General features: G+C 46.8%; 1 protein-coding gene across 2 annotated transcripts in view; it reads right to left on the bottom strand.

The window, feature by feature from the left end:
* ZMAT4 (zinc finger matrin-type 4) overlaps window positions 1-15,049 on the bottom strand; it is a 344,755-nt gene that overhangs the window by 202,165 nt on the left and 127,541 nt on the right. For both annotated transcript variants that reach the window (XM_053578481.1, XM_053578482.1), the window contains exon 3: window positions 9,484-9,573. In XM_053578481.1, coding sequence (XP_053434456.1) covers window positions 9,484-9,573 — 90 coding nt within the window. The remainder of the gene's footprint in view (window positions 1-9,483; window positions 9,574-15,049) is intronic.

Genomic DNA, 15,049 nt, shown 5'->3' with positions numbered 1-15,049 from the left:
GATACAAATTTTTACAAAAGAGTTGAGATTGAAGAGAAAAATAAACTTATTTTTTGTGGGATTCCAGCATATTAATCACATAAAAATATCTATTGGGGGAAAAAATTGAGACAGGGAAGGCGTGCTGCAGAGGCAGACGCCTGAGACAGGGGAACAGAGCGGAAAGGAAAGAGGGTGCTGAAGGCCCCAAAAGAACAGTCAACACGAACAACTAACTCTGCAGAGCTGAGGGGAGAGAGTGACCATCATGCGACAAGAAAGAACAGTCAACACGAACAAACTCTGCAGAGCTGAGGGGAGAGAATGACTGTCATGCAACAAACAGCTCTCTATCAGTCTGCTGTCACCAGAATTCCATCATTCAAACCACCATACACAAAAACAGACTTGATTCCTTGTTGAGGGCCCACTTAGCGGACACAGGAGAAGCACCTGCTCAGGAATGGGACTCAGGCTCTTCCACGACTTAGGGCCACGCACTGGGTGTGGTCCCTCTTCTCACCCCAGGCGGGCCCGAGGTTTTCTGGTGCCTGAATACAGCCTTCCTTTCCTCTCATGGCTGAGGCAGGGTTTGTATCTGGGAAGCACGGGGACCTCTGTAGCTGCAGACAGCCCAGCACCCCTGGCCTTGATTCACAGTGAAACAGTCAAGGTGCAGGGGCAGTGCCACGGCTCTGTTGGGCTTTCTACAGAAATTGCAAGTTTTTAATCAAAATTACTTTTCAAAATTATAATCATTTTAAAGAAAAATCCACAGGGCACTATCTTGCTGTGAAAATATGAACAATCCCACATGTGAAACCCTCTGTGCAGAGAGCCAGCGGTACGGAGTTGGGCAGGGACGAGCTGCCCTCACAAAGTCCAGCACTGCGCTGTCTTGTGGCCTCTGCCTCCGGAACTGAGGAGGACAGAGAGGGCCTCTGGGAGGCACGGGGACTGAAGTCCCAAGACCACACCTGGGCCACATGTTTACATAAACCCTTTTCTCCCAGGAGAAACGTGGACCAACCACTGTCCCCTGCCACCTCTGCCCCCTAGGCAGCTCCCTGTGGGGTCCTCCCTCACCCTGCCTTGGTGACTGCCTGGAACTCAGCCCTCTCTCCTAGCCTTGGGTATCAGCAGGGCTCCTCTAGCCTTGCCTCTGTGGCGAGGCAGCAAGGGTTTCCTGTACACTCTTTGGCTTCTCCGACCAACAGCCTTAAAGATCAGAGCTCCCGGGAGCAGCCTCACAGTTGCACAAGTCCCAACATGGACGTCCATGCTCACTATGCACCATCAGTGTTTACCAACTTAGGGACCCCCCAAACCTATTTATTTCTTAGGTTTCACATTGTTTCGGGGAACTATTGTTAGTCTGACAGGTGACAGCTGCCTGGGCTCCTCTCCTGTCAGCCTCTCCTTGTCCATCAGCCTCGCCAGCTTTGTTTTGGTCCCTCGAGCACATCCTGCTTCCTCCTGCTGCATGAAACTCTGCTTCCCTCCTCACCTGTGTCTAGGTAACCTCGAGTCACCTTCCAGATGCAGCCCCAGCATCGCTTGCTAGGAAAAGCCCCCCACCCCATCCAGAAGACCTTGTGGATTTCCTTGCTCAAGCTTCTTCATTACCTTCCTTCACCCACCTGTGTTGTGTGTTTTAAAAATTAACATCCATCTAACTCTCCCAGTAAGTTCTACAAAGAACTGTATCTGTTTCATTCACCATCACATTCTCAGCAATCAATGCAGGACCAGACTCTTGGAAGGCGATCAATACTTTGCGAATGAAAGAATGAATGAATGAAGAATACATAGTAACACAGACCTCAGGTTCTAAAGCCAAACGCTGCTGAGCTCAAATCTTTACAGTATCACTTACAGTGTGTGCAGCTTTGGGTAAGACATAAGCATCAATCATTACACAGCTTTCAACAGAGGCAACAAAGAGTCCTGTTTATATCTGTAAATTCAAAGGAAATATCCACCAAGCACAGCAGAACCTCCGTAGTTGACCATCTCCCTGCACTGACCTAGTTTTCAGGGACCAGACATGCAGCACAGCCAAGCAGGCCTCGCTCTTTATCTTGACCTCCATACGTACACCAGTCTGCTCTGGTCCCCTGGGTGGGCAACTTACAGAGGTTCTACTATATTTAGCATAGGCTCTGACACGTAAGGAAGGATTAACAGGTGGCCTGCAAATGTCAGAATCTGTGTGACGACACGACAACAAAATTAACGGCATTCCTAAGCACGGGAACAGAGCTGGTGACGTGACACTGTCTGGTGACTCAGGACCCCTGGCACTATCCCCACTGGGGAAAACATATTTCCACAGCAGCCTTCTCAGGGAATCTTTCTTTCCTTTCCTCAGTTTCAAATTCTAGGCAAAAATAATAACTATGATATATATTTTAGTATAAATGAATTTCAGAACCAGAGTGGGCTTAGAAAATCATTCGTGGCTGAAGCAGCATACCACACGTCTACATCAAGAGTGGTACTACTTTTTTCACGCAAATTATTATTTGTATATTTGCGCCTGTATAACAAAAGATTTTTATTCCACCTTTAGGTATAGTTTGTGTAGCTGATTCATACTGACAGGAAAGAATCTGGGTTGTCCTAGAAAAGCCAGGAGTTTCGGTTACTGTAAATTGGCTTTGGTGCAGAGACGGCAGGAGAAACAATACAACCTCACCGTTTCTGTGGGGCTAGAGCCCGCAAACAAATCCCTACTGCATAATATGTTCATAAATTTCAAATTCTCTGTACCAAAAGAAACACAGCAAAATAACAGCAATGCAAATGCTAGCATAGGGTTGAAAATGATGCCTCTTACTGGCTGGAGCCTTCAACCTGCCGCTACTAAAACATCAGAAGTCTGAACAGGAGACCAGGCAGCACAGGGTCTGCAGAGTCCCAAATGGACCATTCCTGTGAAAAGGGACACGCACTGAGAGGGGTCACAACCCATCCTTCTTCCTTCCCTGCAGTGATGTGCTCCAGACAGGGGTCGGCCAGACACACCTCCTCAGGCTTCCTGGGACAGAAGGCCCCTGCCTTTGTGTCCCGAATGCAGCTGTGGGCGCAGGGAAAGGGGTGTGGCTGTGTTCCTAGAAGACTTTCTACCAATGGACATTAAAATTTGAATTTCATGCACTTTTCATGTGTCACAATTCTTCTTTCATTTTTTTTCCAAATATAAAGAAATTTTTTAAAAAGTCTTTCCAAGCTAATAGACCACACAGAGACAGGCAGTGGATAAATTTGGCCAGTCGTCATTTTCTGACTCCTGACTTAAGACCGGGAAGTGGGGTGGTGGGGCAAACAAGTATTAATTCATGCCCACTGATGTCCTGATCACTCTGCAGGGCTTCCAGATGGAAACAGCAGGCCTGTCCTTAACCAACCTACAGAAGTGACACATCGCACTGAGGAGACCCAAGGACTGGAACCGGTACACAGTGACACTTTCTTACCGTCCCCTGTCACCGGGACCTCTGCACGTTATAGCTTCACTCTCCCCTACCTAGGCGTACTCTCAAGGGGAGAAAAATGAAAACCTTCAAGTGTCAACTTGCCAGGGTCCTGCCCCAGGGGCAGGGTCCTTTAAGACCTGTGGATCTGGCCGCCGTCGACTGAAGAAATATAAAGTTAGAAACCACGGGAGAGAAAGAGACAAGACGCACAAGCATCTCCAAACGTGGGAGCACGGGGCCACGGCTAGCTTGTGGAGTTCACAGTGGTAGCCCCAAGTGTTTATTCCACTCAGCTTTTTTGGAAGACTATCAGCTCATCAGCCCAGAGGGTAAGCTGAGGAAGGGAGCAAAGGCACCAGCAGTTTTTCTGAGGAAGCATGTCAGCTCCTGTTGTTTCTATAATCATTAACCTTAAGGGTCTGAGCAGCCTTGAGAAATCTGGACCCTGAGCCTTGTGTGGGGGCAGCCTCCTGTCTGAGGTCACACACACACCTTCCTAGGGAGGTCTTAATCTGCACTAGTTCACTGCAGAGTAAAACACCACTGGCATCAATCTCCTCTGAAGAACGGGTGGGAGAGAAGAATTTTCCTCTCATCACCACCACAGAGGGTGTTCATCTGAGATAAGGGATATTAGCCCTCCTACCCATATTTCAGGACTTGGGCTGTTCCCCTGATCTCTGCCCCAGCCAAATACAAATCTCCACAATGGGTATTTGCTTTGGCTGTTGACTGGGCAGGAGGCAGCCTAGTTAACGTTTCTTGCCAGGCCTTGCACACAGCTTCCTCTGTGGCCATTATTCCTTCCAAGTGTCAACAGACCCAGCAGTCTCTTACTATGTTTAACTCAAATCAGGACCCGCCCCCCACATCCCTTGGGAACCATCACCTCGCTGCAGGCTGTCCTCTTGAAGGGTAATGCTGCAGCCAGGCTACAGTACACAGGTTACAGTACCAGAGAGAATTTTCTCTTGTTTTGTTTTCCATTTCCCCAGCCACATCTCTGCTACATGCCGGTTCTGTACATGCCAGAGGCAAGTCACTTAACCTGTTTCAGCTGGCTTCTCTGTGAGGTGGGGACAATGACAGTGCTCACCTTGTATGGGGTAAAGCATTTAGAGGACACAGGGGAGGTGCCTGATAAACCCCAGCTGCTGTTGGTCTGCACCCAGACATCTGTAATGCTGTCTCTGGAAGCCGCAAGATGCCATCTTCATATCTCTGGGAAGGGCTAAGGAACAACATCTAGGGAAGTGGGGTTTGATCCTGGTCCTGACCAATTTGGGTAAGTTGCGGTACTTCTTGGAGCCTTTAGTTAGAGTGATTCCTCCAGCCTGAAACCCAGGATGTTGAGGGACCCTGAGTATCAAAAGTGATACTCAGCTTCCAAGCTATACAGAATAAGGGAACTATCCAACATAAGGGAAAGTGTATCAACATTAACAGCAGTAAGCCTGGTCACACTAAGCAAATGTCAAGCTTCCCACGTTTACGTGCCGTTACGTTAACTCCACCTAAAACACTGGTGAGTTTGGTTGGCAATTACATTTTTCTAAAATCAAAGAATCAAAAAAAAAAAAGGCTAAAATTAAATCACCCTTTTACTTAAGAGCACCATTTCCCAAACAAATACTGTAGTTTCCTTTTTCCCAAAGCATGAGATCTATGGGTGAGGAGATGGTGATAACCTAGGGGTCACCTGTGGAGACCTGGGACTCTTGGGGGACCAGACGAACTCTGAAGTCCTTTCTGGCTCCAGTGCTCCAGGGATTACTAGAAATTTCTCTATAGCTATTTATTGCACATTTAATTTTACTCTGCAGCTTCAAAGTGAAAATGTCTTACTCTGAAATTTCAGAAGAAAAAATAAAAAATAAAAAATCCAAATGCGAACTCTAAAAAGTGTGTGAAGAGGAAATTTTTAAAGCTGAAAATGCCAACGTAGAAGATAATAATGAATTTGAGTTAAAAAAAAAAAAAAAAAAGACAATAACAACAGAAAGGTCAGATGACCTTGAAGCAGACCCAGCAAGGACAGACGGTGAGAATGAGAAAAGGCACTTCTTCATTTGTAATTAAATTTGGGGTTATCCTGAATGGAGCAGGAGCAAGGTTCGGGTGCCGTCAGGGTGTGGAAGAGCTGAGACTCTTTCTTTGTTTTCAGAAGCCATTGGCTTTGCTGTATTCACGGCACATGTAAATGCTCTTCTCAGCCTGGTGATGCTGGAAGAGGGAACAACACAGAGGCGGGTAGAGCAAAGTGTTACATCCTTCTGAGAACAGGGTGCTGGTGGACGGAAGATCAGTAATAATACCACGTGCAGAAAGTGCCCCTAAAACAAAGTGAGTCGTAAGGCCCCTCAGCGAGGCCTCATGATAAACCTGTTCATAGAAGTTATTATTTAATTCTCATTTTACAACCTTCTGGAAATAAATGAAGACCCCCCCACCCCCCAACGAGAACAAGCAGAGACTGTTTGTTCAGAGCTCACTGTAACAAGTGAGTCAGCCACCATCACACCTGTGTAGAGCAAAATCCAAGGCAGATGTGGCAGTGGGGAAGCTTTAGCGGAAAATGGGGAGAGAAGCAGGTGTGCCCTGACTGAGGCCACTGGTATGGAAGACCCTCTAACTAGAAGTGGGCTGTCCTGTGAGATCGGTTAGATGTGCCCACATTGTGCTATGTTGGAAGAGGGAGAAAAATTACGGAAGCTGTCCTGGGTGTTTGGGGTCTATTATTAAGGGATTACTATTTGGCTTCCCAGATTGTTAGGAAGGGGAAGTGCTAGAAGTCTGACATACAGCAGGCCAGCTTCCTGGGCGGGTCACTACCGATAACATCTTGGGTTCCTGAACTGGTTCTGCAGGTTGTGGTCAGAGTTCTAGTTTTATACATGCTATGAACACCATCCACTGGCATATTCAGTCTCTCAATCCTTGGGTGTGAGTCTGAATGAAAGGAAATCAGTGCACGTAATTACCAACATACACTCTGAAAGTCTCGGAGAGGGACTGAGAGCGGCTTCCGTGTTGTATCCAATATGCCCAAATGCATGGTGGGAATGACATATTCACCTATAAGATATGCATACAGGGTTGGGCAGCGCCTGTGACTCAGTCGGTAGGGCGCCGGCCCCATAAATTGAGGGTGGTGGGTTCAAACCCGGCCCCAGCTGAACTGCAACCAAAAAATAGCTGGGCATTGTGGCGGGCGCCTGTAGTCCCAGCTACTCGGGAGGCTGAGGCAAGAGAATCGCGTAAGCCCAGGAGTTGGAGGTTGCTGTGAACTGTGTGATGCCATGGCACTCTACCGAGGGCCATAAAGTGAGACTCTGTCTCTACAAAAAAAAAAAAGATATGCATACAGGGCAATATAAATATCATTTCTTCTTTCAAAAAGCAAGAAATTGCTTTTTCAGTTTACTGGTTTGCTTTTATATTATGATTTATAAACTATAGAAAAATGATTTAATAATAAATCATTGGTAGATCAATGTTTCCAAAACCCAGGATACAGTAGAAGGAAGTTTGCAAGGGGTCTTCTGTAGAGAATACTTGCAAATGCTTCTTGCTCTAAAATCCAAACTTCTCCTCCATAAACTGTCCCCAAGGATATGGGCAGGACCAGAGCGTGAGTAGAGTGATCTGGCCAGAGTGGTGAAGATCACATCCTCACATCTGTTTTGAGGCTCAGTGTTGAGACTCAGTCTCTCTCTCTGTCTGCCACTCTGAGCCCTCCCTAGGGCTGAGATGTAAGTGCGAGGTTCATGGTCAGAGCCCCAAGAGGACAGAAAATAATCTATGTTCCAAGAGCTAACTGCCAAGTGGCCATGAACCCCACCGTTTCTGACTGTCAGGAAAAAGCACTAAATAGCTTTTGAATGAGGGATCCAGGCACCAGTGCTGGATAATAATTCCAAGGAACAACAAACTGATTCTGTATTTCTGCTCTTACGTGCTCTCCTGATGGAAAGCGTGCAGCCATGGGATTCTGCATACAAACTGGCTTAGTCCAACTCTGCTGAGGCTTACTGGGGTTTTTGGCAGGAAGGCACCTAAGAAGCTAGTCTCCTCCTCCCTCACTCCTACAGCCACCATCTGGGAAAGTCTTCTCAAGCCCCCAAAGCCAGCTCCCATACCGACTGCTCAGTAACACCTGCTCTGCATTCCCAGGGTTCTTTGGGCAGAATCATGATAAACACAGTGGGATACAAAGGCTGTTTTTTGGGCAATGTTAACCTCTCTCACTATGCTATGCATTTCTCTAAGGCAAGCCTGCACTGCATTCATCTGTCCCTTGGGGCCTGAGTGCAGTGCCCAGCACAGAACAGTGTACCTTACACTGACCATTTCGTCCAGAATTTACAAAAGCCCACGGAGGAGACAGTGACTATTACAACCTCATCAGGAACACTGAGGCTGCAAGAGGCCAGTTATCTGCCTGAGAGCCTAAAGGGAAGGGCTGAAAGCTGCACTCAGGCTGCCCCAGCTCTTAGGAGCTTGCAAAGTTTTCATGACATCTTTTGCCTCCAAAGAGCTATAAATGCTGCTTCACTAAGGCCGGAAAGACAGTGCCACAGGGATCCAGATTAGTCTGTGCGAGCAGCTCATTTTGTGATGATAAGAGGCGTGCTTGGAATTCCTTAAAAACACCAAAGCTCTGCTGTTTACAGCCTTGGGTCACAGGCCGTTCTGTTTTTCCTTCTTTTCATTTTTTTCCCTGTGAAAAAATTTTTGTAAAGTTTCTTTAGTGAACTATATATTAATTTTTAATAAAAAAGGAGACCACCATCTACAAGATAGCAGAAGGAAAAGAAGATCACAGGCTGAGAGCGTGGGGTGTCCACTCTGTCCCTGCAGCCTTCTCCAAACTCAAAGGGCAGGACTTTCCAGGTCTAACCCCTGCAGCTGGTGGATATGAACATTCCTCTCATCAGGAATAGGAACCTTGCTGGGAGGAAGGGATATTTATTCTATTGTCAGTCTTTGCTTTGGCCTGGCTGAAATAACCCCTTTTCTCTGACTTTGCATCCTCAAAGCACCTTTACAATCGTCATCTGTCTTCTGGAGTAAGTCTCCCGCGGTGGGGGGTGGGGGGGAAGGGGCACTGGTGAAGAAGCCCCAGTATTGTTATTTGCAAGATATGCAAAATCTTCATTATTAATTAATGAGCAGGCAATCTGTTTTACACACCAGAATAAAAATAAAATACGTAAAAATCGAGGTATCTAATACATATACATGTGGCCGGTTTGCCCCGTAAGTCCTCTCTTGCACGCTCTGTCATCTGAAGATCCTCGTCTCCCTCCGCCCTGCCTTCTGCGTCCCAGCCCCTCTGTGCATTCTCTCTCTACATGATCCCAGGGCAGCACCATCAGCAAGTCCTCCCACTCCCCCTCCGCCCTGCCTTCTGCGTCCCAGCCCCTCTGTGCATTCTCTCTCTACATGGTCACAGGGCAGAACCATTGGCAAATCCTCCCACTCCCCCTCCACCCTGCCTTCTGCGTCCCAGGCCCTCTGTGCATTCTCTCTACATGGTCCCAGGACAGCACCATCGGCAAGTCCTCCCACTCCCCCTCCGCCCTGCCTTCTGCGTCCCAGGCCCTCTGTGCATTCTCTCTCTACATGGTCCCAGGACAGAACCATCGGCAAGTCCTCCCACTCCCCCTCCGCCCTGCCTTCTGCGTCCCAGGCCCTCTGTGCATTCTCTCTCTACATGGTCCCAGGGCAGCACCATCGGCAAATCCTCCCACTCCCCCTCCGCCCTGCCTTCTGCGTCCCAGGCCCTCTGTGCATTCTCTCTCTACATGGTCCCAGGGCAGCACCATCAGCAAGTCCTCCCATACTAGCAAGTTCTGGCAGAAGAAAAAAGAAAATGAAAGCCTTGATATGTACAATAGTCTCTGTAATAATTAATGAGAACCATTTCTACTCAGCTTTTCTACCAATCTAGACATGACTTCAATTCCTATACCTACGAAATTCTCAGCAAAATAAGCAAATCATCCAAGTTCCAGATACTCACATTCTCTGAGCGGAGCCTCTTGGCAGGACAGCCCCCGTCCCGGGGGTGCAGCATGTAATACAGCCGGACTTTGCTTGCATGCTTTCGACTCTGGGGAAGAAAGCAGAAGTAGATACTGTAAAAGAAAAGCCATTTCAAATCCTTCGAAACTTCACCACTGACCACAAAGGCTGGAAAGCTTTTTCAGTAGGAAAACTTCTGTGTGCTCCTGTGAGCCACACAGGGCGCAGTTTCAGATAGATTGGGTGACTTGCCCATGGTTGGAAAGCCACTGTCATTTTAGGATGAGAAAACTCAGTGATAAAGATGATAAAGGCCTTGAGATCTTCTGGCCTAGAGTGGGTAACGTAAGAAGGATGCAGAGGGAGTAACGTAAGGAGTGACTGTAAAGGGAAGAGAGACCATGCCATCTTCTCCCTGGTCCCGGCTGCTCTGCCCTAAGGATCTGGGGCCAGTATCTCCCCAGGAACCCAGCACACACAATGCCCTCAGTGCCAACCTTTTCTTAACTATTCTCCCATACCTGAGCCTTGTTAATAAGCTGTCAAGAGTGATTCTCTACGGCAGTGGTCCCCAACATTTTGGCACCAGGGACCAATTTCATAGAAGGCAATTTTTCCACCAACCAGGGTGTGTGTGTGTGTGTGTGTGTGTGTGTGGTTTTGACATGAACTGCGAGCAATGCATTTATCCTGGTCTCTGCAGGCAAACCTCTCTGCTCATGACTATCTGTATTGACAGCTAGCATCACCTCCCCAGCTCCACCTCAGCTCACCAGGCATTGGGTTCTCATAAGGAGCACAACCTAGACCCTCCCCCCCCCACCCTGTACACAGTTACAGCAGGGTCCATGTGCCCATGAGAATCTAATGCCTCTGCTGGTCTCGCAGGAGGCAGAGCTCAGGTGGTGACGGGGGTGATGGGGAGCGGCCGTGAGTACAGATGAAGCTTCACTCCCCTGCATGCTTACCTCCTGCTGTGCAGCCGGTTCCTAATAGGCCACAGACAAGTGCCTGTGTGAGTTAGGGACCGCAGTGCTAAGGTCAGAGGCCATAAGTAAACAAAAGACATCGTATGCAAGTCTGGGGACAGACCAGAGAGCTGGCAGATACAGATGAATTGATAAAGGTCCCTTTGCTTCAGAATTAGCAGGATTACTGACTTCTGTCTATGCTGACTGGTCCGTGCCCAGCAGGGCGTCACCGATGCCTTCTTATTCCCATCTTTGCTCAACTGCTAGCCCGCCCAGACCCCCAACACACTTAGAGAACCTGACAGTTCTAACGTCCAAGTTTCTACCTGAGGCAGGATGGCAGAGTAAAAAGACCACCAAGGAAGTCGTCAGAAGTTCAGAATCTCAGCTCCACCTCTGCCGTGTTCCAGCTGTGTGATATTTGGGCAACCCCTCCCTGGAATGTATTTATAGTCAAAATGAGCCTCATTTTCTCCAAGCACAAAATACGTATCATAATATTTATCTGGGTGTCGTAAGAGTCTAAGAGACAGTACCTGTGAAAACTGTGACCTGCACAGAGCTAAGGACTCACCGGTGCCTGACGCAAATCACGCCAAATCCACCGAACCATCGTCTAATCCCAGATTCTGTCCTTGTCAAGGCTTTTCCTCCACTGTGCCTTTGTTTATAGTTGAGTTCTAGCCAATCTCCTAGATGATGTTTTACTTTTATGGTTTAGCCACAAAGGCAAAGTGATTTTTAGGGAATAGACAGCAAGTTGCATCGTGTTTACCGGGTGTATTGTGAATCCTTTCTGTGCACTTTCCTCATTCATCACTTTTTTAATTCCTTCACTCTGCCTAGAGCAAGCGTATCATGCTTCTAAATAGTCCCTGAACACTTTTAAGGTCTTTAAATGGCTTTAAAAGTGCCAATGGAAGATGACGAATTCTTACAGATATATTAAAGTGCTAAAGTGTGATTTTGAATTATATTGTCAACACTAGCAGCCATTTCTAGGTTACAAACTAGCTTTTAATTAAGGATTATCTGGACTCTTTTTTGCCTGGAAGATTAGAGAGACAGAGACCTGGGTGGGTGTCAATCAGACAAGTCAACATCATTACTCAGGTCTATGTGTTTTTAAAAACGACACAATGCAGACCAGCATTTTTCTCTTTGCAAATAACTATGCTGATTACTAACATCTGTACACATTTTCTACCTTTCTTCTGTAAGGGGCTGTGGGAATATTAGGAGTACTGGCTGCAGATAACAGACTAGGAAAGCAAGGTGACCACAGCCACAGAGCCTGGGCACTCCCCACAGTGATTGGTGAAAAGACAAAGCGTTAACAGTACAAAGCTCATTTGTGGTGGAAACGGATATTCTATTCTGTATTTGTTACCATAGGAGAACTTCTTATCACAGTCCCTGTATCGTCAATCTCCTCAAAGCTCTGGACTCCCTGAGGACAGAGTCACGGCCAAATTGCAAATTTCATAATGTGGCCTGTGTTGTGGCTGTTTCTGTTTCTTTTTCTTAAAGTATTTTGTTCCTTTTTAAAAATGGCTTTCCAGTACAGGCAGAGTTCACTGAGTTATTTAATTGCGGCTTCACAAAACTGGTAAGAACCCATTAGCTAAAAAGGAAAGGGGAATGCTGCACGTGAGGAACTCTGCTGGGAAGTGGCCGGTGATGAGAGGTGCCTTGGGGCGCAGGCGATTTGGCCATTACAGACCCGTTTTCTCCATCTCCCCACCCTCCATTTTTGGTGGCAGAAGGACTGACTGCACAGTGAGTAGCACAACTGCCTGGGCTGCGAGTGCAGAAAAACAGAACTTTGGCAGACACAACCTGACCCTGGGGCAGCAGTGGAGGCTGCTGGGCTCACTGTTTGCAGCCACCCCCTCCACCCCAGGCCTGGGCGTCTTCTTTCCCTCCTGCTGCTTCCCCAGGTTGCCTGGACACAGTCTGGGCCTCCCCTGCCCACAGCTTCCAGCAGGAAGTGAGAATGCAGGAGTGTGGAGGCGTTGTTCCTGGTTAGTCTGATTCAAACCTAAAGCCTTCCAAATACTGTTGATTGACAAAGGGGAACAGGTGCCCAGAGGGCTACTGGCCACTGCAGAGCTGGCCCTGCCTCCAGCCCAGGCCTGCGGCACCTATGGATGGAAACCTGCTGTGAGCCCTTCTCTCTCCTCCTGCCGTCCCCACTTTGTCCTCCAGATGACGGTCTCTGGTCTCTGAGATACGAAGCAGATCTTCCTCCAACTGTCCTGCCTTACCACTCACCTACTAGGAACTCCTTGAAACCTGGCACAGTTAATGTATTCTCCCCTGCCAACGTGTTCTATATAAACAAACAAGCAAAGACTTCCCCACAAAAACAAAGCTTAAACTGAAGAAAAGGATGGGGAGACAGCTGCCTATAACAATGGAGATGGACAAAAGCAGCCATGGGTGCCGGTGTTACGTGGGGAAAGGCTTTTCTGCTAATGAATGTTGAGAGAAAAACGCTAAACTCCAAACTGCACAGATACTGTGATTCCAATTACATACACAGTCATAAGAACAATGCTTAGTGGAAAAGAAAAAGAGAAAAAAAAATCACATATCAGAATGGGCGCAAGGCTGGGCACAGGGGCTCGCGCCTGTGATCCCGGCACTCTGGGAGGCTTAGGCAGGTGGATTGCTTGAGCTCAGGAGTTTGAGAACAGCCTAAGAGCGAGCGAGACCTCATCTCTACCAAAAATAGCTGGGTGTTATGGTGGGTTCCTGTGGTCCCAGCTACTCATGAGGCTGAGGCAAGAGGATCATCTGAGCCCAAGGTTTGAGGTTGCTGTGAGCTATGACACCACAGCACTCTACCCGGAGTGACAGAGTGAGACTCTATCTCAAAAAACAAACAAACAAAAGAATATAATGAGTGTGGGTAATTGTCATCTTTCATGTCTGTGACAAATTTGCCTATAACATAAACATAAAAATAATAACTTGGCAATGCTTAAGCCATTGTCATTTCATACAAAGCATACTTTTTACCTGCAATTATTATAATTAGTAAAACGCATCACTGATCAGAATTGTTTTTAACATACACTGGTGCAACTGGTCACATCCCCATCCACCCTTGTTAATGTCTTACCAACATCCAAAATGCATTTTGTTCACTGCAGTTCCTGATTTTAAAACTTCATTTTGGTGCATACAAATGCCATCGCAAATGTATGTCACTTTCGCTTCTGTCTGTGAATTCAAACCAAGGACACAGAGGCGAAAGTGACTCACACGGCTACGCTGAGAAGCACCGAAGGAAAGGCACATCTCAGACTGCTCTCACGTCATCCACATCAACACCAATGACAGCAAATCCTTATCATGTTTTCAAAGACTTATTAGTACCTGCAATTTTCACAGGTTTTAAGGATTTTGAAAAGACAGGCAGACTGCCAAGAGAAAGGAAATTTAGGAAGGAAAAAATACCCCACATGTTAAATGTATATATATAACAGAGTTTTAGGAGGAAAAGGAGAGCCAGTTTTTTAAGGGGAAAGATGTGAAAAAGAAATGACAGTCTCTTCCAATTGTACTGTGAGCCGATCCCAGGCTCCTTCTCACATTGTTTGCATTTTAAGCAAAAGTCATTACTTTCATTCAAACCACATCACCTTTAAGCTTCCCAGATAGACCAGAAATTATCAACTCTTCCATTTTAATTAAAGCCTTTGCCCTCAATCCTAGGCATTTTGTGGGGGCAGACCTATCTGAAGATTAGTTTCTTTTGCTGGAACAATCTCTTGGCACTCAAAGCAACAGTCTAAAAAGGAAATTCAGGCCAGCCTTCTCTTTGGGGGAATAAAGAACAAGACAAACCTCTATTTCTGATGTGTCACTGGGAAAGGAGGAGTGAAACACCTGGAAACAGGATGGCTTTGTGCCTCACTTCAATAACCAGCCTCCACTATCACACATTCCTCAAAAAAAAAAAAAAAAAATTCACAACTCAAATTTGCTTCCAACAAGGCTACTGATTCCTGGTCTCATAAAATGTGCAGATAACAAAACAACTTTATATTTGCATAATGCTTCCAACAGACTTCAAAGTCTTTCCCATTTATCATCTCATTTCATCCTCAAATCACAGTTGTGGGGCTGGCAGGAAAGGTGTTATCTCAAATAAGCTTTAGAATCCATTTCTGATTTCCTAGATAAGTCTTCCACCATTTATTATATTTCATCACAGACATCTAATTATACCTTCTCCAGAAACCAGCTAAAGTAAGCCAAGGACCTCAAGAAACAGGGAAAACTTGGACCAGACTGATGTTACAGAAGAGTGGTTCGTATCTGCCACTGCTTTTGAGGTCATTCTAGGTTAAAGAAGAGCCATTTAGAAATTAGAAGAAGGACTATAGATACCAAGTGTCTAACTCGTGAGGTGCCAGAGAACAGGGCTGATGTGAGACAGGGCCTCCACAATGCAGCTTGGAAGGGGGGCCCTGGCAGAACCCTACTTAACATCTTTGAGGACTCCACGGGTGAGCTCTGAAGAAGCTTTCAGCCCAGCCTCACCCAAAGTTAAATGCAAACAAAACAAACAGAAAACCACAA

Source organism: Nycticebus coucang, chromosome 24, assembly GCF_027406575.1.
Source record: "Nycticebus coucang isolate mNycCou1 chromosome 24, mNycCou1.pri, whole genome shotgun sequence".
Lineage (NCBI taxonomy): Eukaryota > Metazoa > Chordata > Mammalia > Primates > Lorisidae > Nycticebus > Nycticebus coucang.
This window is presented reverse-complemented; position numbering and strand designations above follow the sequence as displayed.